Source organism: Pseudonaja textilis, chromosome 2 (assembly GCF_049901715.1).
Source record: "Pseudonaja textilis isolate UNSWEBS1 chromosome 2, rPseTex1.2, whole genome shotgun sequence".
Taxonomy (NCBI): Eukaryota; Metazoa; Chordata; class Lepidosauria; order Squamata; family Elapidae; genus Pseudonaja; species Pseudonaja textilis.
This window is the reverse complement of record NC_141991.1, coordinates 146,463,512-146,491,148: the sequence shown is the minus strand read 5'-3', so window position 1 is coordinate 146,491,148 and position 27,637 is coordinate 146,463,512. Positions and strand designations below refer to the sequence as shown.

Here is a 27,637-nt window from a genome sequence, read left to right as displayed (position 1 = left end):
TCTGGGAATATCATGTCTCCTTGACAGAAACAGTTCATGGATTTATGGACAGTAGCTGGCTGTATGCACTCACAGAAGCAGCCATTCATGAATGTGTGAGATCTCGGAGCCTGGCCAAAGACTAATAGAGAAAGTCCCCTGTATTAAGCAGGTCAGATTCCCAACTGGTGGTAAATGGCCGAGCGCCCTCTGGACTGCCAGAGTGTTTGCTCCATTTGCTTGGCTTCTTCTTTCCTCCCCCTCATCAAAGTGGAGGGGAAGAAGAATATAAAACCTCTCACTGTACAGGATGATACGTGGAGTTGAAAGATCCCAACCTAGAGAATAGCAAGCTTGCATAGAGAAGGGTCAAGGCATGTTGAGGTTCTTTTTCCTTGGTCTTTTTGTTTTGGTCCTCTGGGCTCCCACTTACTGGGCTGTCAGACACAAGCCCAAACATCCAGTCGAGGATCTGAGTTCTTCGTTGTCTCCTGATCTAAAGGTGTCAGCCCATCCAGTGAAAAGCAGCCCATCCAGTGAAAAGCAGCTGACGGAGAATGAGCTAACCCTGGGAAAGGATGTAGAGGAAGGTGAGTCATGGAAAAGGTTGGGCTGGATGGTAGGATCTTTATAAGGGAGTGGCTTCAGGCAAAAAAAAAAAAGTTGTGTAAAAAATAATGGGGAGGTGAGATAGGTGGCCATGAAACTACCTTAGTGTACCACATCAAACCACCATTTCTAGATAAAAATAACTTTGAAAGCTACTCTGTTTACTACTCTGTCCATCCTTCCCACTCCTCCCCTTTACTATTCTGCTTGTGACAATCCACACTATTCTTTGCCTACTCATCTGTTAAATCTAACAATTAAGACAGTTATATGGTATCAAATGGGAGCGTGATTCCAACTTGTAATGTAGAGTTAGTTCTACATGTTACAGCCGGAGGCTTCACAGTATTCCCATGACTTTAATTAAAATGTTCATATTTTCTAGTTTAACTTTAATGGCAGGTGAAAATTAGTGAAAAACTGCCTGCTAATTGCCCTGTGAATAGCATGAATAGCATTATTAGGCTGACATTTTAAACATTTATTTATTTATTAAACACATTTATATTGCTAACCAACTCACACACAGTGACTCCATTTACGATGGTGTAAAATACATAAAACAATATGGCAATTACTCCCGAGCAAATGTATATAGACTCACACTGTTACTTTCTATTAGTCACATAGGTTTTATTTCTCTAATTATTAGGGTTTTTTCATTGTATTTTTTCTAAGTAACAAGGTACGGCTTTGTTATACAAAATGAAATGCAAGAAAATTGGTAACCACAAGGAAAAAGAAACTGATGTTGAAGCAATTAAGGAAAGCTATTCATGGTAAAACACACCATCAGTTAAGTCCCCAGCCCTGGGCAAAGAAAGTAGAAAATATTTTTAAAGAACTTAATTGTTGGCAAGAAATTTTGCTGAGTTTTGCTTGTTACTAAATAATATGCAAAGTTATTCGTCAGTTCAGCGTGCAGGGCACCGTTGGTTCATAGCTCTATATTATGTGGTATATGAGTGTTTCTATTTTAATTTTACATCCAGTAAATTATAGGCAAACAATCAGCATTAAGCAACATCTGAGCACAGAATCAAAGAATAGTACAATTCCGGATTTGCTAATCTGATTTTTTTTGTTCGTTTTAGAAAAAAATTCTGGCCTTCTTTCTACATCCCCTTTCAATCAGTGCCTGGCTTGGGTTGTTTCTGGATCACTTCCATCATGTCCAGGACTAATTTAGTAAATAAAGTCCAGAAACTTCTTGGGATCGAGGTTCCTGGAAAGGTTACGATCTTTGGCCATCAAGTCCAACCTCCGCTCAATTCAGGAATCAAATTCAAAACTTCCCAGGCAAACGGCTTTCTAGTTTCTACTTGATTCTATTCAACAAAGAGGATAATTGTGTATAATAGATTCTATTGTCAACTTCGATAAAAGTCCAGGAGTAAGTTACAAGACTTCAATCCAAAGTATATTTTTTTCTAGAGCATCCATCCGCTTCTAGATCATCCATTCCCGTAGCCCTAACTGGGTAGTGGAAGATCATAAAAGGCTCTTCTGGATATTCTTTACAATGGCCATGTTCTTCCAAATAAGGACTCTTCAAGTTTATAGGCAGATTCCTTGTGGAAAAAGGAATTATGGGTTGGATGGCATTTTTGAAAGATTCGGGGTTTTTTTTCATTCAGAGAATTGAAGAATAACAAGTTTCTCTAGCAATCAGCATCACTGTCTCTCCACTCTGAAAAGCAGCACAGCCCCTGATCCAACTCCCAATTTTTGTATCCATTTTTATTGATGTCAAAACAGTTATTTCCTCTTTATTCATCCATTACATGAGACCAAAACATGTTTTGATTGGTTTCGATTTGATATGTCTGAATCAAAGCAATTGTGTCTTTTAAACCATTATTAACTGTTACTTTATTTTATTCATTTGATTTCTATAGCTGCCCACCTCAACAAGTGATTCTGGGTGGCATACATCATAAAATATAAAAACAATTACTATATTAAAACAGTACAAAATAAATATACTGTATGTGATGCCAAGTAAAGCTATTATAAGGCTGTTAAAACAGCCAGGAAACGGGGTCCTTAACATACTCAGGGCCCCAAGCCAAGGCATACAAGTCTTCGTGGCCTTACAAAATGCCAACAGGGTTGGGATTATTCTGATATCTGAAGGGTGAATAATCCAGAGGGCAGTGGCTATGGCAGAGGAGGCCTGGTTCCCACCAGCCGACATTCCTTGACTGACCCTGCATCATGTCCAACCTCACTGAAATGGACAAGTTGAAACAATTGGAAGAAGAGTTTCCCTTAGGTAACCTGGCCTCAAGCCATTCATGCTTTAGAGGTGATAACCAGCTGACTGTGAATTGAATTGTACCTAGAAACACACTGTCAACCACCACAATTCATGAAGTAGTGGAGTTACACATACCCAACACTCTTGATTACCTGCGCAGACACAATTCTCCATCAGTTGAAGTTTCCCAATGCTCTTCAAGATCAGACCCATGTAGATCACATTACAGTTATCCAGACAAGAAATCACAAGGGGAAGAAGGATTGTGAGCAAAGTTATGGCTTAGTGTGACACATGAACCCAGTGTCAATGTCATATGGACAAGATTCACATGTTGGGATTCCCACCACCACAAACAAACAATGAACAAATCATGTTTTACCAGATTATATTTTATTGCAATACTTGAATTAGCATAGATATATCATCCTGAGGGCAAGAGGTTAGACTTCTCTCTCAGCAAACTGAATGTATGTGTAGCATCCAGTGGCTAACAGCATGACAAACTTGTTTTGCTTTCCCCACAGAAATGGAAAAGGAAAAAGTGTTTTCAAGACCAGCCATGTTTTTAAAAGTAAAATCGGCTTCCTGCTTCTACCAGTAATTTTTTTTAGGGGAAAAAAAACTGTTCCTCTCCGTATAGGGATGGTGGGACTTGTAGTCCAACACACACTGAAGGGTGTTGAGGAAGGCATTATAAAAAACAACAGGACTTTATAAAACTGAGTGCAGAGGGTATATTGAAAGAAAAAGAAAGAAAAAACCCTTAAATAAATAACTTTTTCTTGCTTCTTTTTCTAGAGCTCTCCAAATCTGTTGCCACTAAAGTGAAACTTCCTGATGGAGGAAAGGAGCAGCCTCAGAGAAGAAGGAAGTTTTCCATCCTGAAGAACAGGGCCTTGAAGAGAAAGGTACCAATTCACCTCCGTCAAGATGATCAAACATGGAAAAAAGGAAATAGAGCTAAGAAGGTAAAGGAGTCTGTCAGATTTGGGAAGAAAGTGCTGGGTATTAAGAAAACAGAGAGCAAGAGCTTGCATGGGATACCAGAAACTACTGGCCTGGAGACCAACAGCAGCCTCACCCAAGCAAGAAACAGATATGAGCCAGAAGGTATGAGTGAAATACAAGTTTTTAAGGGGTGTGGGGGAATCAGCCTCTCAGTTAATCTGCAGAACTTCTATTTTCAGCTTGACCTTTTAAATATAAGATACAAGTAGGCTTATTAGAGGAATAAATCCAACAAAATTTAGTGGGATTCACTTCTGAGTAGTTATTGCTAAAGATGATCCCCCATGATGCCCCCATTATCTATAAAGGGGTTCATTTATTATTCAGGGCCATGAATTTAGAGAGCCAGTTTGAGCCACCAGGCTAGAAACTAGGAGACCATGGGTTCTAGTCCTTTTTTAGACACAAAGCTAGCTGGGTGACTTTGGGCCAGTAACTCTCTCAGCTCTAAGGAAACAGGCAAATCACTTCTGAAATCTTGCCAAGGAAACTGCAGGGACTCATCCAGGCAGTTAGTTGCCAGGAGTCTCACACGCGCGCGCGCGCACACACACACACACACACACACACACACACACTCACATCCTGACATATGATTCCTTATGTTCTCACACATTTGGAACATCAAAAGATTGCATTTTGTGGTCACCCACTCTCTGAATGCCTCTTAATGTTTACAATTAAGACGCTGCCGGATTTCTAATCTGCTTTAATTATTGTACTTGAATAAAAAATCAAAGACTGTTGGTTCTTTGGGATCAATCAGTTAGAAAAGGGGAAATGATTTCATATATCTAGCGTTGCCAGTTGCCTGGCCAGTGGGCAGCTATGTAAATGAAACAAACTAACAAATAAATTAATGAGAGAGACTTGTTTGTACATGAATCAGAAATAAATTCAACATAGAACAATCACAGCAATGTGATGGGTGATTCTTACTGTCTACTTTCTAATGAGAATTTTGCAAGTATGTTTTCTATGAAGAAAAAAAACCACCCAGCCAGCAGATTCTTTTCGTTGGAAGAGCAATTTCCTTGTGGCTGATAATAAATTGGCAAAGATCCAACACATTTATTTATTTATATATCTGTTTTTCTCCAAGGAATTTAAGGAGGCATACATAGCTTGCCTCCTGCCATTCTTTTTCCATTCTTTTTCCCCTGTGGGGTTAACTAGCTCAATTGGGTGGGGCATGGAACCTAATTTTCCCTCCGTAGCCCCTCTGAGTCCACCAGGTCAGTGTTATTAACATCAGCAACTTTAAGAGGCATGAATTTCATCTCCCAGAATGTTCCCACAACGGTGGCTGGAAAATTCTGGGGATTGAAATCCACACATCTTAAATGTGCTGAGATTGAGAAACGCTGCTCTAAGTGCTCATGGCCAATTATTCATCCTTAAACATGACTTGATTTTAATAGATGGCTCAGCCCTGCATCTTCCAGAAATAATCACTTGTGTGAATAACCCTTGTTTAGAATTCATATCAATTAGCCTGTACCATTTTGGTAATGGTTAAAACAGCCCAATTAAGTCCAAGCCCTTTGGACAACAAGCTGGAAATAATCTCTGCAGATCACAGAAATTTAACAATGCATGAAGCAGATCTAAGACTTCAGGGGCCATTTTGTGTGGCTGAGTGGAAGAGTGAACTCCGGAAGTTCATCTGAGTAGGTTTCACTGGAATTCTTCAAGAGCTATGCTGGGGTCCTAGAGGAGAATATCTGTTTAATTACACTCTATGTCCAGGTTGAATAAGGGTGACAGTACTTAATTAGCTCTGAGGTCAGGTCATTCATTAAGTGCTACGCTCTATGTCAGCCAGGAAGGGGTTCCAGCTATTAGGTTCCAAAATATTGCAATCTGTCTCTGCCTTTCAACGTGCCTTTCCTTTTCTGCAGGTTTGATTTTGAATCATGCCACAACAGCACCAGTTCAGGGGGACATTGCCACCCAGAAGAAAAAGGCAAGAAAAGGAAATGCCTGCAAATATAAGACTGTGGCTCAGATGAAAAAGGGACAAGCTCTAGACCCTAGGCATAGAAATGAAAGTTGGACATCCTCTTTTTCTGTCCACAAATGTGTCATTCAGACAAAAGAAAGAAGCGGTCCTGGATTTCTCCACAGAAATGCCAGCTGGGTATCGTTGCAAAAGCAGAACTGCACCACACCAAGAAATACCGGTAGGTCGCCAACAGGAAAAGCCCAAGGCACTTTCAAGGAAAATGACAACCGCACAGTGACCTGGAAGGAACGTGGCCTTCGCGCTAGGAACAGCACTCATGCACCCAGGGAGAAAGAGGTTAGGCTTCTCCACAAGCATGCCAGCCCATCCCCAAAAAGGAAGTTGCAGGGAATGCCCTCTGCAAATATCACTGTGAGGCTTCCTGGAGAAAAGCAGGGAAACTTCCAGAAGGTTGTCAAAAAGAGGACTGGCGTTCAAGTAGAGCTGGCAAAAGGACCGGTTACTCTGCATTGCCAAGCTGAAGGCAGAAAGGACTCCACAACTTCCTTACGAAATGCTAGTCAGTCCCTTCTGCAGAAAAAGCTCACTTCATCTCTTAGGGAGGCCAGTGAAGCATCACCAGGGCAAAGACTCAGCAGCAAGGCAAGGGATGCCAGCTCGGCAGCAGAAGACAAGGCCCAGAGCCCTTGCCACAGGAATGCAAGCAGGTCATCGCCCAGCCAGGAGCCAGGGTCTCCCCATAGAAATGTCAGCCGGGCCCTGATCAGAATTGAACACGGCCTTCAAAGCAAGAATACAGGCCAGGCTCAGTTGGGGAATATCACCCAATCAAAAACGAGGAGAGGACAAAGTTTACCTCATTCAAATATCTCCCAAGGAAGGGTAGGCTCACCAAATCAGCAGCCTGCAACGCCCAAAGAAAGGAAGAAGTCTATCATGCCTTCCCTGCCTCCCACTTGCTTGCTGTCTGAACACACCATCTCCTGTGGGAATGTCCAATTGAAATATGTGCCCAAACTGACTTATTCTGCTCTGAAAACCCTCTACCTGGCAGGTGAATCACTGAATCATCCGTGCATCTAATTTCAAATGTTGGGTTTTTTCCCCCCAAGTGCTCTGCTGGATGGAGTCACATATTTAAGCCTGGTTGTGCTAAATTATAAAGTTTGATGCAAAGTGGGTTCAGCATATTGTGGGTACCTAGCCGCTGTGTTTTAGGAAGCCATTAGGCCATCATTTCAGATATATTTTGTTACCTAATCAGGATGCCATTGTGGCGAGAATCACAGAGTGATGTAATAGGCTAAAAGAGCCTAAGGGTGAAATTCCATTGGAATGCCCCAAAAGTTAGTCTCAAACAATAAAATTCTACACATGATTGTAAAGAAAAAGAAAACAATCCTGAATAAAACAATTTTCTCCTCAGGAGATGTTGGCAGGAAATCAATTTTCTTACTATTATGATTTTTTGGGGGAGGAGGGGGAAATGTCACAATTGATTGAACTTGTGAGAAAATGGAGTTTAAGGAATGGGCCAGGCCAAGCATCAGGCAGTTGGTATCAGGCACAACCTGTTCCCAGGTGCAGTGCTGTGGTTGGCAGATGTTTTTCCTGCTGGCTGGTGACAGGTAAGGCAGCAAAGCAGGAAGATCCAACCAATCACTTTGCCAGTCATGCACTGCATGAATCTAATCTGGGTAGAAGCCGAAAAGAGATCAGCTGTAGAGGCAACTCATTTAGTGCCAGTAGAGGTCAAGGATGAGTGAATAGCGCCTTCTGCTCGGCTGTAGGAAGAAGCTGAAGGTTGTTCTTGTGAGTTGCTGCATATGAGTTTTGATGGTTAAATTAAACCAACCCTCTCCTGTGAAACTCCTACAGAGTCACCCTCCTTTGGAATCAAATACTGCCTGACTGTGTAACATGTAGTTCAAGAACTCAGTCTCTAATTAAGACAGTAATCTTTCACATTTCCCTCTTTCCCCCCCAGAGAATGAAATCAACAATATCCCAGCTGGAGTTTTCTTGGGATTACCTAATCTGGAATGGTTGGATCTCAGCAAGAACAAGCTGAAATCAACCGGCCTACACCCAGAGGCCTTCAAGGTAATTGGAAAGGAAGGGCTATTTGAAATGGAAGGGCAAAATGCCAGGGAGGATTGAATTTAAGGATTCTTGTACCAGGCATGGAAAACCCATATGAAGAAATGCTGTGGGGAAAGTGAAGCAGAAGCTATAGTCAATAGGAAGGTAACAGTTGTAGATTAATAAAATTTGGTAATTTTGCCAGACTATTTCTCTCTGCTATCCTGTTTCTCTCTCATTCTCCACTATCTCATATCTCTCTGTCTCACTTGCTATCTCTTCAATCTGTGTGAAATTAGCTCTGCATGAAATGAGGCTGAAGCAGAGGTGGGATTCTACCAGTTCGCACCTATTCGCTAGAACCGGTTGTTAACATTCTAAGCAGTTCAGAGAACCGGTTGTTAAAAGAAATTACTGGCCTAATCCTGTAAGGAAGGCAGGAAGGAAACATTCTGGTGTTGCTTACAGAAACTGTCTCTCTGTTAACCTTTATTACATTCTTGGCAGGACTAGACTTCCTGTCTCTGGAACTTCTCTGGAGTTTTTTTTCCCCTCCTTTGCTGGTACTTTGCTGCTTGTGTGGAGTGACCATTCAAACTTACAATGGCACCGAAAAAAGTGACTTACGACCATTTTTCACACTTACGACTGTTGCAGCATTCCCCACAGTCATGAGAGGCCAGGCGAGGAGATGCGTGCCTCATTGTGAGTGATATTGAGTTGGCCACGCCCTGCCAGTCACATGACCATCAAGCCACGCCCAACAACTAAGCCATGCCCACAGAACCGGTTGTTAAAAATTTTGAATCCCACCCCTGGGCTGAAGGCGCAGGCAATGCAGCAGTTAGACCAGAGATTTATTTATATATTCAATTTATATGGCTACCCATCTCAAACATGTAACTCTGCATGGCTAACAGAGAATCAAAACAAGACAAACATGGAAAAACAATAAATAACAAATATAGGAGCTGACAGAAAACCAAGAACATAGTCAACATAACCAAGCGATGGACTCAGCCACATACCTTGGGTCCTGGACTCAGCAACAAAACCAGGTTTTTAGGGTGTGTTACATTACAAAAGGCCAATAGGGTTGGGGCAAGTCTAATCTCTGGGGCAGTGATATTCCAGAGGGCAAGTACCACAACAAAAAAGGCTCTTATCTGGGGATGCACCAAGTGACACTCCCTAACAATCTGGATCTGGAAGATGCCTTTCCTACTGGATCTCATGAGAGGTGAATACAACAGGTAGATAGAGGAAAGATGTCCCACAAGTAATCCGGTTCCATAGCCCAGTTTTCCTGCTCCATGTTTATATTCAGAGCACGTCCACTGTTGCTGAATTTTATCTTGCCTATTTGCAACATAGCAATATTTGAATGTTTATTAGTGACTTCTCGGCTGCTATCGTTATTGATTCTCTTTCTTCCTACTACAGAACCTCACCAAACTGAAGCGTCTAAATCTGGATGGGAACCACTTCACTTCAATCCCCGCCTTGCCAAGTTCATTATATGAGCTTAAAATGAATGACAATAATTTAGCAGGACTTCAGAGACAGAGCTTCAGGGGTATGAGACCTCTCACAAACTGCCTTTTCCTAGGATAGCAAAAACAGCAAAAAGTCTTGGAACATGGGACAAACTCTGCATGTCACCAGGGGCTTTCATTTCAAAATACTAGAACTTTTGTTAGCCAGAGGGGTTAGTGTGTACAAGTCCACTTCTCTGAGAGATTTGTGTAATGCTGCCATGTCCTACCTAGACATAATAATTCATTCTTTTCTCCAGAAGAATGCACTGCACTAAAAAGGGGGGGTTTACAATGGTGTTTCATACATTTTGCTAAAAGTATGTCCCTTAAAATTGCTCAGTTCCTTCACCCCCAGATTATAAAAAGGAGTGCTGGGACACATAAGATGCCATGGAACATGTACCCACTTTTAAACCATGTTGATGATTGATTTAATTAACGCAAGACATTAATTCATACACCATCATTTAAAGCCATAAGTGCAGCAGTGTAAGTAGCGTAACCATAAGTACTAGTGTAAGTAAGCCACATTAAGGTAATTAGATTATGAATTGGCTTCATGCGGGGATTCAGCCAGCATCTAGCTGCAAACTCTGGTTGTTGTTGATTTTGAGTTTTGAAGTATAAAGAAATAGAGAAGCAGTGATCCATCCTTGCATCCATCTATCTATTCTCTAGATGTAGTTGAACTACAACTGCTGGAAGTCCTAGTTACATAAGAGATGTGGTAGGGGACAAATGACAACATAGGTATGACAGTATCACTACACAGTTGCTACAAATTGCACCAGGCATTGGGAACAAGCAAATAATAGTGACCTTCATAATTTTTTTTGTAGATGCTGCTATCTGATGATAGGTTGTATAGTTCAATGCATCTGGAGGGTAGGACGTTAGGGAAAATCACTGTTCTGCAGTTTTACACATTACACAACACATGTGCTACCAAGATGTAGACAGTAGAACAATTATATAATAGGACTTGCCATTATTATACATGAACTCATTTTGCTAACAGCATCCATGTGTCTAAATACCTGAAACCGCTGAACAGTTAAATAGACAAAAGCACTGAAAAGAATGCCATTGACTTGGGCAGGCACGCAAAAGGTATTTCCTCAACTGAAAATTGAAAGCCAGAATAAGGACATATCTTGTATATATATATTTATTTATGACATTTCTTTGTTATTGTGTTCCACATCTTGCCTTTCCTGCAGGATTTTAGTGTATTCACAGGGATCCTCCTCACACCTCACATTATCTTCACAATTCTCAAGCTGGGAGATACAGTGTGTTAGGCTCAGAGACAATGACTTGAAGTTGGGTCCTTGTGGCCTTAGTCCAATGCCTTAATCACAACATCACATTGTCTGTCTTTTTAATATAGCAGACACATTACAGTTTACTCTTTCACCCAAGCAGTGTTAAGTAGAGGTTTCCAGTCAATCCAGAATTAAGACAGTATTTGTTGTTCTACTTTTTTTCTCTCTTATGACCTCCCATGTTGAAGTGCAGCTTGCTTTCCGAGAAGTTTGTTACCAGTTGATAAATAGTATGTAAACAGGAAGCTGACACACACATTGGACCTTCTGTAAGCAAATTCTGTTATGTTTGCACTTAACAGAGGCCCCTTGTTTCTATCTTCTCTCTGAGGATAAAATATGGTCTAATAGTTCCTATTTCATATTTCCTTCTGGAAATGGGGCTTATGTACATAACAAGATTGCCATTTGTATGGCTTAGATTCCCCCCTCCCACATTTCTTGCTTAAAACTGCCAGGTCCTTTGTTACAAAATTGGAATTACCAAGACCAGGAATGTTAGCTTTTCCTTTTTAACCTTCTTTTAAAAGGTTTTCCAGTGGTAGATTAAGTAACAGTTGAGTAGTTTTTCCCCTCTCTTGGCCAAATTTTTGTAGGTTACCTAGAAGATGATGTACACAAAAGCAGGGCTCATGAAGAGCTATTGACCATCAAGTCCCAGCCTTGGATTAGTTCAGGAAACTTAAAATTAAAGTATCACTAATAAATGGCTTCTAGTTGCCACTTAAACACATCAGGTGGAGGAGTATTTATACATTATGTCTGAGCATTTTGTCCCAGTGCTGAATTGTTATTGTTTTCCTTTCGAAATCTGCCTCCCTACAACTTAAATCTATTATCCCATGTCTGGAAAGATAGAGAATAAGACTTGATCTTCTTCAGTTTGAAGTCTTCTAAGGCATTTACAGACCTATCATCTCCTCTCTCAGTCCTTCTAAATTAAGGGAAAAGATGCCAATTCTTTTGTAAAATCTACTTCAAGTTGAGTGTCTCAAGAGTATTTTCTTCAAAAGGCTACTGGACTATGTTTTTTCCTTGAGGAACAAGATTTTCACTTCTCATCCAAAGAGCTTCATCAGTTGGAACTGATGAAGCTTCTTGGATGAGAAGCGAAATGTCTTCTTCCTGGATGACTGAGAAACTCCATAGACCTTCAAGTTGAGTGCATCTCTTTGAGACTTCATGAGCACATCCAATCCATTTTCTTGGCAGCAATACTGAAGTGATTTGTTACAGCCTGCTTCCAACAAGCTGTAGGTTAAATTGAAAGGTGCTTTTTGCACTTTCCAATTTAACCTACAGCTCAAAACTTTTTGGGCTGTTTCTTACACTTAATTTGGTCTGACTCCACTAAGCTTTTCAAAATCAGCCCAAGCTGCCTAGTAATGGTAAATGTTACCATTTTAGCTGGACCGACTTTTTATAATCAGTGTATAGCGATGCAGTGCTTGAATTACAATGCCTTTACCTTTTGTGTAAGCCTTCTTAGTTATTCATTTCAGGAGGCTGCGGGAGCATGGACATTGATTTGGCTTAATGTGGAGGTAGGGAATCAGCAATGTGTTCTATACCACGTTGTATTTATCACTGCCATTCTAGCACTGAGTCAACTTGAGCCGCATTTTGTAAAATATATATTACAACTTGTTTTCCGCCTGCTCTGTGCATTTTCAAAAAAAAGTGGTTCTATCTCTGTCCCCTTTTTCCACAGGCCTCTTCAAGCTACTCACCTTGGAGCTAGAAGGAAACCAGCTGCATGATGGCAATGTCCCCCCGACTGCTTTCAGGGCGCTGAGCAGGCTTAGTTACCTGAGATTAGACCGGAACCATTTTCGGAATATCCCATCAGGTTTGCCTGCATCTCTGCAGGTGAGCAGAATACTTTTAGTTTTGATCAGAATGTAACTCCTGACTCTGACCTCCCCAAGCTGGAATGCTTCTAGACAGGGGTGGGATTCAAAATTTTTAACAACCAGATCTGTGGGTGTGGCTTAGGTGGTGGGCATGGCTTGGTAGTCATGTGACTAGGTGAACATGGCTTGGTGGTCATGTTATCGGCTGGGTGTGGCCAACTCAATATCACTCACATCGAGGCATGCATCTCCTCACCCGGCCTCTCATGACTGGGGATGCTGCAACAGTCGTAAGTGTGAAAAATGGTCATAAGTCACTTTTTTCAGTGCCATTGTAACTTTGAATGGTCACTCTACACAAGCAAAGTACCGACAAAGGAGGGGAAAAAACTCCAGAGACGTTCCAGAGACAGGAAGTCTAGTCCTGCCAAGAATGTAATAAAGGTTAACGGAGAGGCAGTTTCTGTAAGCAACACCAGAATGTTTCCTTCCTGCCTTCCTTACAGGATTAGGCCAGTAATTTATTCTAACAACCGGTTCTGTGAACTGCTTAGAATGTTAACAACCGGTTCTAGCGAATAGGTGCGAACTGGTAGAATCCCACCCCTGCTTCCAGATAGGCAGAACTGTGATCTCCATTGTGCAAATTGGAGGTGATGGGAGTTGTAGCCCAACAGCTTTAATTGGTGTACTTTCAACTCTTGGTTTGGAAAATATTGACCACCTAGCCCAGGCTAATAGCAGAGTCTGGAAGATCAGTGGTTCATCATATTGGCTCTGAAAAGCTGCAGGTGATTGTTCAGGAAATTTTTGGTAATTATTAAGGCTGTCCTTCTCACTGGGAAATTGCCAGGGCACAACTTCCTACTCGTCTGTTTGAAAAACTACCCAAATCTGATTTAAAGAAAGTGATAAGCAGAGAGGTGACTTTGTGTTACCATCTGTGTTCCTATCTATATATCACTTTGATCTCCCTTTAGAAATGGATCGATGGTTAGCCTCATATAACCTGTCTCCCTCTGTGGTTGATAGCTTGCAAGGTGGGGAGGTGCTCTCTATGGATTCAACCTCAACAACATATCCATGTCAGCTAATGAGACAGAGCAGAATGAGAAGCAGGATAGGAGAGGCAGAGGGAAGGTGGTGGCCGAGATGCTTCTGGTTGTGTCTGGACCAGGGGTCTCCAACTTTGACAACTTTAAGACTTGTGGACTTCAACTCCCAGAATTCCTCAGCCAGCTGGCTGAGGATTTCTGGGGGTTGAAGTCCACAAGTCTTAAAGTTGCCAAGGTTGGAGACTCCTGGTCTGGACCATCTCATCTACTTCCAGGAGCTGCATCTAGATTCCAATCGCATTGAGGAGGTGACTGAGGGTGTCCTCAACAAAACCCCGAATATCACTGTGCTGGTTCTGAGCAACAATAAGCTGGAAGAGGATCGTATTGCTCCCCGTGCCTGGATTGACCTGCTGTGAGTAACACAGTATTTCCATCCCTAGGAAACAGATAAAACTTACTTACCTTTCGGCTAGGATTGCTAGTCATCCCCACTTGCAAATGTGATGATAACCAGAAATTCAAGACTGCCTGTTCTTTTTCTTTGAACCTCGATGCACTAGTAGGCGAAAGTAACTACTATGAATTTCTGACTGTTCTACAGCTATTAAAGACCTAGGTGTCCTGCCAGGAAAAGAACAGCTAATACAAACCCTTCTTGTGTTAACAATTGTCAAAATGTTAAGGAGGGGGATGACAAAAGCAGTGTTACATTGCTCCTTTTCTATACGTGTTGTGACACTGCACGCACGTATACAAGTGGCAGAGCTTCTGTGGCGCAGATTTCATCATTTTGACAAAAGCTTATCTGGATTCTGCAGAGGTAGAACAAAAACCATGGGGCTTGCCAGCAATCCCCTTCTTGTTTGTGCAAAGATAGTGAGAGGAGTTCATTACTCCAAGAGTAAGAACACTCCAGGATAGAACCCAAACTGAGTGATATTGTTGGTACTCTATTCTGGGTCAACTGGAGGAAACGTGGCTTGGCTCCTAAAGCTTGATGAAAGGCACAAACATCTCCACTTTGGAAGATAGGTAGAAGTAGAGATGTTTGTGTATTGGATGGCAGGATGGCTTCTGAAGGATGAAGCGGTGATGGAAATGGTAGAAGTCTGCAAATGCCCCAGTTTAAACTCCCTGCCTTTTTTTCCAACAGAGAATCACAGAAAAAAGCCCTGCATTTTCTGATTTGACAAGTAGAATGAAAAATTACACCAGATTTAATAACATAATGTAACATGAAACCTAGCATAACATAACTTTGCACCATAACACATTACAACAAGAGCACTCCCATCGTGTTATGCTACGTTACGTCATCTTACATTATGTTATGTTTAAACTAAGATCAAAGAGGCGAGCCCTGTTACCATATAGGTAGGTAATTACCCTTCTTGCTTGTTACACTGAGTAAAATGGGGGGGGGTTCTTTGACTTGATAGCTCTGTACAATTAAGTCTGACCTTAGACAGCAATGTTTTTTGCGGCACATATGTTTTAATTTAATTTTAATTTAAAATTTAATTTAATATGTAATAATTTTAATTTAATATGTCTAAATTTGAGTGGCATACAGTACTCAAAATTTGAAATAAAACATTCCATAGAATACAGAAATAATGTCTGGCAAACACACACATTCCTCATTATGCAAACTAGGCACCCCAGAGAGATCTGCCACCCACCGTGGTCAAAGCCTGGGAAAAGAGGACTTCTCTAAATAAGACAGTGGTGGGATTCATTTTTTTTTTTACTACTAGTTCTGTGGGTGTGGCTTGGTGGGCATGGCAGGGGAGGGATACTGTAAAATCTCCATTCCCACCCCACTCCAGGGGGAAAGTTACTGCAAAATCCTGTTTCCTCCCCACCCCACTAACCTGCTTTCTAGCTCCATTCTCCTGTGCAGGGCAACAAAAGAAGACCCAGCCAATGATCAGCTGGGACTCAGGAGGCAGAGAATAGATGGGGGCGGGGCCAGTCAGAGGTGGGATTTGCCGGTTCTCCGAACTACTCAAAATTCCACTACTGGTTCTCCAGAACTGGTCAGAACCTGCTGAATACCACCTCTAAAATAAGTTTAGGGCAGGCCATATGAGTCTCTGGAGGGATATCATTCTACAATGTAGAAGGCCTGCTTTATGGATCCCATCAATTGCTTAGTTGATAGGCCCCAGAGCATGCAGAATCTGCCAGATCATATAGGATGGCCAGCAGCTGTGGAAGACAGAGAGGCTCTGAAGAAACCAGACCTTCTGCCATGAAGGGCTATATAGGTGATGACCAACATCTTAAATTTCTCCCTGAGGCCTACCAGGAGCCAGTGCAGTTCTTTGACAGAGATGTTGTTACATGGGCATACTGAGGCATAACTACCCTTGCTCCCTATTCTGGACCAGCTGCAGTTTCTGAGAGGTCTTCAGGGCAATCCCATGTAAAACATCACAACAATCCAAAAGTGAGTTGATTAAAACATGTTGTTCTACAAAAACAAATTAAAACTCATATTGTAGCACACATCACCGAGATTTGTGTGTTTTGGCAATGCTTGGGGGTGTGCGTGTGTTCTCTGATACAGTTTTTGTGCTAGCAGCTTCTCTTAGCTCATTTGACCACATGGTCCTCCTGTCAGAAAGCATAATTAAAGCTATTTCCCTCTGCCTGGTTTCACTCTTCCTTGATTTGGTAAAGCATCATCACCACATTGCCAGATTTGATTGCCTGCATGATGATGTCACATCATCAGCCCAGTGCAGGCCAGGATTGCTAATGGAAGAAAGCTTACTTTTGTAAATAAATAAATATATATATTATTGATTTCCCTTACACAGAAAGCTGTACACTGCATATTGCAACCCAGCTGCAGATCAGCTACAAAGAGACAATAAACAGCATTCAAGAAAAGCAAGTTTATTTAGCTTAGCGGTTTACATAAATACCCCTATCCACTTTTTAAAAACCACTAAAATGTTTGTAGACATCAAATCAGCATAGCCCTGCTTTGTCTCAACTGAGTGTAGAACTGTTCCTTGGCTAGGATTCTATTGATAGTTCATTTTAAAGTAGCAAAAAGTCCATTGTTGTGATGCAGCAGTCTGCCTTTAGAAAGGATGGTATGTTGCAATGGCTGTGGAAAAGACCTTTTGCAATGCATCTCCATAAACTCTAGAAATGCCTTTACCAGATGTGGCTCCGAATCCACTTGGGAAGCTGACTGACCCCCCCATTGATTAGTGAAAGGAAACGTTGGGAGTTTTCCATAGCCTCAGGTCCTGGCCAGGATGCAGGGACAGAGTTTGGTTTCTGTTCCTTCCTTTTTATTTTGCCCTTTTGAGGATGAGTAAAATGTCATACATACAGGATAGAAGAAAAAGCAATCCCATCCCTAAGACAGATGTAAAATGATCTTGCTCTCTGCATCTAACAGCACCAATGTCCCTTCAGTCTTGCTTCTGGTTGCGCAGATCCATCTTGAGCTCTTCTTCTCGGTCTTAGAGAGGGACTAAATATGTGGGTATGGTTTTAAACATCCCCAGTGAAAATTGATAACTGCGGTCTGCAATCCCAATGGAGACGTGTTTGTTTCACTTCCAGGAAACTGGAGGCACTAGATTTGTCTCACAACCACTTAGTACACGTGCCCTCATTTCTGCCTCGACGTTTGAAACGGCTGACTTTGCATCACAACCGCATTGAACGTATCCCTGGCTACGTATTCGCCCATATGAAGCCTGGCCTGGAATTCCTGCATCTCTCCCACAATGCCCTGCGGGATGATGGCGTCCATGCCGTCTCCTTCTTAGGGCTCTACCATTCGCTTGCTGAACTGCTCTTGGACAACAATCAATTCCAGGCCATCCCCCGTGGCATCGTCAACTTAAAGGGCTTGCAGGTTCTACGGCTGAGCCACAACCGCATCCGGTAAAGGGATTCTGTTCTGCTCTTGGTTGCCGTTGAGGAAGGGTAATTGGAATACTGACGGAAGAGCATGGGTCTTGCATGTCTATCCTTCTGGTAGAAGGAGCTCTCTGTCAGAGGCAGTTGGGTTTGATCCCATGTTCCGGGACCATATGCCCCAATACTCATTATTAGTCAAGGGCTTAGGTCCCAAGCTCTCTTCAATCATAATGCACATGTTGCTTGGCTGAGGGAGGTCGAGACCCTTAAAGCAGTGCTTCTTAAATTGGAGGTTAATTAAACCAGGGCTAATTACAAGAATCTTAAGCAAGGGAATAAGTAATTTGGGCATATTCTGGGGGGTATGTCATTGTTTGTAATCTGGTTTGGGGCTGGAGCTGCCAAGATGTTTCTGTAAAACAAGAATCCTTTTGTGGGAGAAATCATATTATTGGAGATGGGGAAAAGAGGCAGCTGAGAGAAACAGTGGAAGAATTATTGCCCTAGAGAGAAAAATAAACAGCAAGTGCTCATCTCAATATTAGATGCCCTCAAAAGATTGTATCCATTCTTATCTTGCACAAGGAAGGGCATCAGCTATGTTTGCAAGCATGTTTGGCCAACTGTTTCCCTGAATGCAAAAAGAAATAGGTGGGGAAAAATGAAAATGAAAAAGTGAAGGAGGCTATGCAACTCTCCACTGGCCATCCGTGTTTTATGCTTTTTCCCATATTCTGAAATGCTGAGGAATCCCAGGTTGACCCTTACCAAGGTCACTTTTCTGTAGGAAAGAATGCTGGTGATTGGTCATTTCTGCTTCATATCGATTTATTTATGAATGCATCCAGTACGGAAGTACTATATAAGTTACTTTTCAAGCAGCATCAGTCTCCTCAAAATCTTAAGTGGTACTGAAGCAGTTCCAAACCTGTATTATACCTACAAGGCATAAACAAAACAGCTCTTGTTAAATTCTTCCAAAGTTTATTGCTGCAGCAAACTCAATTTAGAGGCAGGAAATGTGCTCATACTTTCTTACTTAGCAAGAGGTCCCAAGGAAAAGAGACGAAGTTATTATGCTGGACTTCCTAATTCTTTGTTTCAATATAATCTTACTTGCCTCTCTGTTGGTAACTGGGTGGCCACAGTGGAAATAAAAGTTTGAACATTCTTACTTTGGCCTAATCCAGGAAGGGGAGCCTTATACAGTAAAACTCTCAAAAGTAGCATCTTATGAAAGGGTAGATTCCCAGCAGCTGTCCCTTGTTTTAAGATGAGTCAGGAAGTGTCAGCCAGTCCAGTCTCACTAACTTGTGATTTAAGGGGCCTTAGCTAATTCAATCCTCCAATTTTTGAAAGGGCTTTAATCTTGTTCCACATTAAAGGACTACGGAGATAAGTTACAGAAAGCACTGCAAAACTCTCAACGAGTCCTTTTTATATACTTTATGTGTTCTTATTCTTTCTTTCTGGTAGGCATGTGCCCCTGAACTCTGTCTGTGACACAAGAGTGTCAGAAGATTCGAACATTGTGTCTGTGCACTTGGAGAACAATTTGATTGATCGCCGCCGAGTCCCTCCCACAGCTTTCTCCTGTATCAAAGCCTATCACAGTGTGATACTGAGACCACAACAGAATGAAGATGATTACTAAGCTAGTAGGGAATTAGACCAACTGCATTGAAATAGCCGCAAATTTAGTTTGAGAAGAACAGGCCCTACCCTGAAGATGGGTGATGACTAGAGAAGAACAGTCTCTCCTGTTCAGGATTATTATGTTATTAAAATAATAAGAGGAGATGCATCTACCTATATCTCCTCTTCTCTACAGTCAATTTTACATGCCTCCTACCCCCTGCATTCTATTTTTTTTTTTTTTTAGATCCAAGTTACAGGCAGCTTTTTCTTGTGGCTACTGGGCATGTAGATTTTTTTTTTAAAGAAATACATATTTGCAAACATATATAAAAAACCAGACAAGCATCCAGGCATTGCAGATCTTTTTCTTTATGTTTATAATGAAACAGACACACTTCAGTAATAAAATAATAAACAATAATAAAGGACACCAGGAAAATAACATGTGAGATCCGCAAAAGGGATGGATAGACAAAAAGTTATCTATTATAAAATTAATTGATAATAATCACATTAAAATGTGGAGATAAGATGTTAATAAAACAATCTATAATTGATAGATGTACCCTTTAATGCTGATTTCTTAGAGAATGCAATTTGCCACTTTTTGAAATACCTTTGATCCAAAGAAAAATGTATTTACAGTTTAACAAGAATCAATTTGACAGGTAAAGATAAGAAATTGAATTGATTTCTTGTTATAGCAATTGCTTATGTGTCCTGAGACTTATGGAAGAGAAACCTAAAATGGGAATAATTGTCCAAGATGGTTTAATTGTTTTCCCACGTTACTTTTAAAACAATATATATAGCTAAAATTATTACCATTCCTAATAGCTATTTGATCACACTACTCTCCAGCACAGTCTAAAAAAGGTTTAGCTTAACATTAGACCAGCAATTTAACAGACTTTGGTTTAGCAATCTTCAGATGAATTTATCAAAATGTGTTGGAACCAGAGAGCTGCTGCTGTTGGCACTGCCTAGTGCCCAATACGCTGCTCACTCTGCCATCTCTTAGTTGGCATTGATAACTCCTCTGGTCCATGGAACAGCTAAATTGTGCACTCATTCTGGCTCTGGTGCTTCTAGGTACTGATCCTCACTCACCATGTGGCCTCTTGGCTCTAGTTCATTTTTGGCATGCTTTCTTGCCACATGTGTGATCACCCATTGTCTCTTGCTCTCCAGCTGCAACTCAAATTCCCCCCTTTCTTCTTTTTTTATAAACACATGTCCTTTGGGGGCCCCCCAATTAACATTTAATTGACATTTGGTTTCAGTGGACATCTCTCACCCCACCCCATTAGTCCATTACATCAAGGGCTTAGTATAATGTAATTTGAATGGGAGTAATATAATCTGTGAATTGCTTTTTATGGCCAATTCTTGATGAATCATCAAAACAGATTAGAAGATTTCATGCTCTAAGGAGTTCCAAGCTGATTCATCAAGTTCAGTTCCCAAATCTTCTTTTCGTACTTTTTGCAGACTTTCAAGGCAGCCTGTCATATTTGATATAAGATTTCTGCATGACGCCAAATGTTCCCTTTCATTCGACATGGTGGCTATAGGCCACTCACACCAAGTCTATTTTGCTGACTGCATTCCAATAGCAGTTTTAACAAGAATTTGTTTTGATTTGTCATTTGTATTCTGCTGAATTTTTTTAAAGGATTAAATATCTGTTGTTTATTCATTTTCACTTCACCCCAAACTTTTTTGTCAGAAACTCTAGATGTTATCCACTCAAATCTCTATATATACATATAAATCCTGATGTGCCAGGTGATTTAATTCACTTTTTAGTTTCTCTATGCAAAAACATTTTATAATTAAATGCTTGATGTCTACTTTACTAGCCTAGTAATATAGGTGTTTAATTGAAATAACATGTACAAGTGTTGTCTATGGAGATTCTCAGTCATCCAAGTCATAGTTGTTCCAAACATGCTTTTTCAAGAAGCAACTTGACTTTCTGGTTTTTCTTTGAAGACGTTTTGCTTCTCATCCAAGAAGCTTCTTCAGCTCTGAAGAAAAACCAAAAAGACCAGCTGCCTCTTGAAAAAGCACTTTTGGGATGTACAACTGTTGTACATCTGTTCAAATAGATTGGCCATTGCAACTAAATGCCTTTCAAAGTTATTGGACAATTTTGCTCATCCACAGATAACAGGATGCAAATCATTATCATAACATCCTCAGTTTGCAAATCTTAAATTAATTTGAAATTCTGTTTGGGAAAAGCTGAGATAGATCATATTAGACGCTATCAAATGTTATATGAGAGTGAACGAAGTATGTATGTGTGTGTGTGTGTGTGTGCACGCGCATGTGTGCGTGTGTATTCAAATTTCCAGGTATGACTTCTTTTGAAAGATCAAAGCTTCTTGGAAGTCAATTGTTTAGTTCAATTTAATTTCTCATGTTAGCAACATTCCCACAAGGCATTTTTGCTCAAAACAGCAATCATTCTGAATAATTGTTCATGTCATATTATGTTCATCCACAGTGTAATTGATGCTACATTTTTTCTGTATTTCTTCACTGAAATGGCAAACTGTTCCTCTAGTTTTCTCTCTCTCATTCTCTCTCTCTCTCTCTCTTCCCCTCCCTCCCTCCCTCCCCCCCCCTCTCTCTCTGTTTCAACTTGTAAAATGAAAAACACCCCAATAAAAGTTTAGCTAAAATAAATGCCTAACTGGGTTTATTTTATCTAGGTATTTTACAGGTAGTTGTATGCCACCCTAAAACCAGTTTGGTGGGGTGTTTAAGGCATCAAGCTAGAATCCAGGAGACTGAGAGTTCTAGTTCTGCCTTAGGCACAAAGCCGGCTGGGTGGACTTTGTGCCAGTCCCTCTCAGCCTCAGCTTTAGGAAGCAGTCAATGGCAAACTACTTCTTGGCAAAGACCTTGCCAAGAAAGCTGCAATTGACCAAGCTGTTGCCAGGGTCAAAAACCAACTCCAAGGCAGAATGTCAATAATTTAAAAAACCATCTTAGTTACTGGCTAAGGGTTTCTACACACTGCATTTTTTTATTCTTACAGGTAGTCCTTGACAGTTGAGCCCAAAATTTCTGCTGCTAACCGAGACAGTTTTGCTCCATTCTCCGACCTTTCTTGCTGAGCTTGTTAAGGCAACCACTGCAATGATTAAGTTAGTGACACAGCTGTTAAGTCAATCTGGCTTTCCCATTGACGTGGCTTGTCAGAATCACATGACTCCAGGACACCGGAACTCATAAATATGAGCCATTTTCCAAAGGTCTGAATTTTAATCACATGACCGTGGAAATGGTTGCAATGGTTGCAAGTGGGGACAAACAGTCATAAGTCACTTTTTTCAGCGCCATTGTTTAGCAGGGTCACTTAACAGATGTTTGTATGCAGAGGACTACTCTGTTTTTGCATATTGCAAGGGCTGTTTCAAGGGTGGCTGCTCATTGACAGTTTCTGCTTCTCCTGCCATTCTCTTGCAAGAGTTACAGAGGTGGGGGCTGACTTGTTATCCTGACCTCCTGCTTTCAACCATACCTCTCTCCATCCTTGTAGCATCCCAACCAGGCTTAAGGTATGGTCACTGGTTTAGGAGGAGCATCACATACACTTGTTAAGAAATAACTCAAGGAATGGGTTGCAGGGACAGAGAAGATAACAAGTAGCTAAACCAGCCAGGCCAAGCACTTGCTTTTACACACACACACACACACACACGCACACACACCAGTGGTGGGATTCAATTTTTTTTGCTACCGGTTCTGTGGGTGTGGCTTGGCTTGGTGGGTGTGGCAGGGAAAGAATACTGTAAAATCCCCATTCTCTCCCCACCCCCACTAACCTGCTTTCCAGCTCCATTCTCCTGTGCAAGGCAACAAAAGAAGATCCAACCAATCAGCTGGGACTCTGGAGGCAGAGAATAGATGAGGGTGGGGGCCAGTCAGGAGTGGTATTCCGAACTACTCAAAATTTCCGCAACCGGTTCTCCAGAACTGGTCAGAACCTGAATATCACCTCTGATACACAGACACACACACACACACACACCCCGCCCCTTCTACCAGAACAGCTCATTATTATTCCTCCCAGAAAGGGATGATTGGTTGGAGAGGAAACGAAGGCAGAGAAACGCACTAGCCACTTTCCTCATTTTGCGTTAGAACTTTCGGGGCAGCAGCATCGCCCAGCATGATCAGCGAGGTGGGCTTAGCAGACGGCAGTGCAACCTATTGCCAGCCTTCTTTTCTTCTGACTGGGGGGCCCTCTGGCTGTGTCTTTTTTCTTTCCTTTTCTTCTTGAGTTCTGGGTTTCCAAAAAAACATTTCTCAATGCTTCCATTTTTATCCCTCACACAAAGAAACACATCTAAAACGTCACTTTATAAGGATTGTTGTTTTTGAGCTTAACCATTTGATTACTTGGCAATCTTACCAACGGTGGAACTAATACGTGAGACCAACATCTGGTTCTTTTACACAAAGGAATAACCTTCATTGGTTTTGAATGACCCCCCCTCCCCCAAATAGCTTAAAATGTGTATTTCCTCTCTGAAAGATTGCAACCAGAATTCCTAGAGCTGAAAATCTAATCCAATCTAATCTCTTGACTAGATTTGGGTTCCTCCCTCCCTCGTTACAGAAAATAATAATTCTTATAGCCATAAAGATTTCTACTATCTAAAAAACACAAGGGAAACCAATCATGTATTTCATCTCACATGACAAGAGGTGGGTACTCTTTGTCCTGGGGCTACGTGTGTCTCCCAGATCCCTTGGATTTATGTTGCAGACATTTAACAGTATATTTTCCCATCATGGAAATCTGGGAAGGTTGCAGTCTAAGCCCCATAGCATAACCCAAACAAACCCCAAAGTTCACAATTTCCTTCCTCAAACCTGACCTTGCACCGCAATACGACTTCCCCACTTTCAGCCCCCCCCCCAGCAGACGTATCAAGCTCGCGGCATCACGTGACGTATCACGACTTTCCCCCCTTCGCTAAACTGGGCGTGGGCGTGGCCAGCACGTGACGCATCCGGTCTGTGGGCCACAAGTTTGACAGCCCTGCCCTAAAATATTAAGTATATCCCCTCACCCTCAACATGTTGCCCCACTACTGCAATATGGAGCACAAGATGTGTGGGTGACTTTAGATGGAAGGAGAGCAAACCTAGTTCCACAGGGTTGAAAGGCGTCTGCATTGATTTGTACAGCCAAGCAAGAAATCCTTATACAAGGTCTCCTGCTTAAGCAGGGGGTTGGACTAGAAGACCTCTAAGGTCCCTTCCAACTCTTGTTATTTTGCTGTTCTCAGGAAGCAGGCAAAGGACATGTTTTAGGCTATTTCAGCTTTTTTTCTGCTGGTGAGTAGGATTGTCTGCTTTGTGACGTAGCCTCCAAAGCTGGTTCCAATTTACACAGCTCAGGGTTAGGTCAATCCAGCACAAGGACTGGAGAGAATAGCAAAACCCCAGCCAAGGCCAACATTTACTGCTGGCCCCCTGACCTTCCCAAAACAGGAAGTGCCTTTGTTATGATCCAGATCAGAAGAAGATTGCAGCAACAAGCTGGGCTTGATGGAGCCCTCTGGGGAACGCGCGATGGGGAAGGGATACAACATAGGCAGCTTGGAGAATGTATCACATTAAGAGAGTGAATAAGGGATGAAGGAAAAAGACAATCCATTTCCATCACTCCCAGTAGTGACTCATTGGATGAATGCAAGCACTTTTTTCACACTGACATATTCTTGCATGATGTGGAAAACGAGAGAGAGGAAGGGAGGAGGGGGGAGGGAGGGAGAGAGCGAGCTTTACATTCTCTCCATACCCTTGTAGATAAGTAGACATGTTTCAAAGAGCTGATAAAATGAACATTATTTTTTAAATCCAAATACTTTTAAAAACATCTAATACAGTGGTATCTAACCTTTTTGGGCTCCTGTGCCAATAATTGTGTGCGCGTTGGCATGCCAGCACCCAGAAGGCAATGAGTGCCCCCACACACCCTGTGCATGCACACGCAATCCCGCCACCGCCCCCCCTTACCTGCACTGCACCTCACAGCTGATTTTCAGCTGGTTTGAGGCCTTTTGTGGCCTCCCAGAGGCTTGAAAAAAGCCTCTGCAGGCTGAATAGGCCCATTTAGTCACTTCCGGTATTACAGGAAGTGATGAAATGGGCCTATTCGGCCTTTTTTCAAGCCTCTGGGAGGCCAAAAAAAGCCTCAAACCAGCCGAAAATCAGCTGTGAGGCACACGCATGTGCAATGAGGTAAGTTTGCCTGTGGCTCACGTGCTGGCACCAATGGTTCTGCGTGCCACCTGTGGCACGCGTGCCATAGGTTCACCATCACAGATCTAATACGTTGCTGTGATCAGGTAGGGAAGGAACAATAAATTTAGATGTTTCTCAAAGGAGACTTAACACAGTCTTAGGGGAGAGACACAATCCTGGTCTTTAGAATTCCATATGGTCTCCAACAATGGAAGTAAGTATGTTCTGAAGACTTAATTTATAGGAGACAATACCAATGAGGTCTTAGCCTTCAGACCTATTCATGAGTTTCCTGGGTTAATCTGGTTGATTAATTTTGGGATATGGAGAGGGGAAACTATGTATGTATGATATACATTATATATCTGACCTGTGGGACACAATTCACTGCCTGGTTCCCTTCCACAAACCCTCTTGAAGGAATAAGGGCTGACAGCTAAGAGACTGAATACAACCTTGAAATGCAGAAGAGTTCGGTATCTTAATTTTAAAAGAGCTCAGACAAGAGTGTTGGGTAAGACTACTATCAATCGGCTATCAGTGACAACTGTGGGCAATTTCAGGACTATTATTTAAGAAAATGATAACCAAAGCTGTACACCATACATAAGAAACATATTTACACAATATATTGAACCCAATCATTGAATTAGTCCATTTTTTCCTGAGCTAGTTCAGTAGTTAAAAGCCACAAACTGTCCAAGAACCTTAAACTAACTGAATGGCTGGACCGCAATGAATACAAAATAATTGTGAACTGTTCTCTTTCATTTCTGTTGGACTTACACAGGAGATAGCAGGTTGTTTGGGGTGTCATTAATCTGAGGGGCATATTGTTGAGCCTTTCCTCTTCAGCCAGATCAGCTGAGGTCAAAACAATTCTGACAAATATCTTAGTTAATAGAGGCTGAAGTTTCTTCCTCATGGCTGAGCTAAAGTGCTATTCACCAGTCCTTGAACCAGCATAAAACTGTACATTAGTATAAAATTTGTTGCCCCCATGGATATAATCCCTAGCTTGCTGCAGGCATAATGCCAGCAGTTGGTCTGTCCTTCTTTACAGTTCTCCATAATGTAGGATGGGGCTATGGAGCAAACAAATTGTGGCAGATTGGCAGTTCAGCCAACTGTGAAAACCTACTTTGTTGGGGGGGGCGTGTTTTGTATGGATATGTTCAAAAAGAGCCCAACTTGAGCTAATACCATTTGATAGTTGAATTCCTTTTAGGCATGAGATTCTGGAAAAGCGCTGTTCAGAAAAAGCACTAAGTCTATGTTCAAAAGCAGCCTAAACAATAGTTGACAAGCATGGGGAAAGTTTTACTATGAACTAACAGAAAGTTAGCTATCCTTCTCCTCCTTCACTTTGTAAATGCCCCTGTTTCTTCCAGTGGTCAGTTGCTCTTTAGTTTGACCCAGAGATTGGCTTGGAGACCCAATGGACACGGGTGAATTGCTGAAGAGCTCAGTTTGAGCCTCTCTTCTAGCAAAACAGATCTGAAAGACACCAACCTAAAGAGGGCCAGGGTTGATTCAGTGACCATTTGATTGCAGGACTGACCAAATGGTCAATGAAACATGTGGCAAATGTCTATGACTTCTGGCTTATTTAAAGAAAAAGTGTATTTATTTGAAAGATCTGTATAGCTGTCCATTTAATGCAGCAGCATCCTGGATAGGTCACAAGCAACAATACAATTATAGAAACAGTTTTTTAAAAATCCATAAAAGCAATCAAAGCAAAACCCATCAACTCCTGGCTTTATGACTTTAACAGAAAAACAGGGTTGTGGAAGGGACCTCGGTGATCTTCTAGTCTAACCCCTTACTCATGCAAGGTACCCTATACATTTCAGACAAATGTTTGTCCAATCTCTTCTTAAAATCCTCCTGTGAAGGAGCAGCCATAACTTTTGAAGGCAAGCAGTTCCAGTTAATTGATCTCACTGTTAGGAAATTCCTCCTTAGTTCTAGGTTGCTTCTCTCCTTGATTAAGTTTCCATCCATTGTTTATTGCTTGCTTTCTGGTGCTCTGGAAAATAGTTTGATCCCTTCTTTTCAGTCCCTCAAATATTTGAAACACTGCTATCATGTCACCCCTAGTCCTTCTTTTCACTAGACTAGACAAACCCAATTTAAGCTGTGTCAGGCATG

General features: G+C 41.7%; 1 protein-coding gene across 1 annotated transcript; it reads left to right on the top strand.

Annotated features, from left to right (window-relative positions):
- Positions 1 to 266: 266 nt before the first annotated feature.
- LOC113443410 (uncharacterized) lies at positions 267 to 19,318 on the top strand. The gene is made up of 9 exons (XM_087925784.1): positions 267 to 569; positions 3,650 to 3,961; positions 5,761 to 6,879; positions 7,813 to 7,928; positions 9,351 to 9,483; positions 12,482 to 12,639; positions 13,954 to 14,093; positions 17,270 to 17,596; positions 19,049 to 19,318. Exons 1-9 carry the CDS (start codon positions 356 to 358, stop codon positions 19,224 to 19,226), a joined length of 2,697 nt encoding a protein of 898 aa, XP_087781910.1. The 5' UTR covers positions 267 to 355; the 3' UTR covers positions 19,227 to 19,318.
- Positions 19,319 to 27,637: the final 8,319 nt, after the last annotated feature.

Bases quoted from the DNA above. Each gene is read 5' to 3' on its own strand.
- LOC113443410 (XM_087925784.1), top strand. From the start codon at position 356: ATGTTGAGGTTCTTTTTCCTTGGTCTTTTTGTTTTGGTCCTCTGGGCT. The intron at 3,962-5,760 runs GTATGAGTGAAA...CCTTTTCTGCAG, and splicing joins AAACAGATATGAGCCAGAAG to GTTTGATTTTGAATCATGCC. The intron at 17,597-19,048 runs GTAAAGGGATTC...TCTTTCTGGTAG, and splicing joins CTGAGCCACAACCGCATCCG to GCATGTGCCCCTGAACTCTG.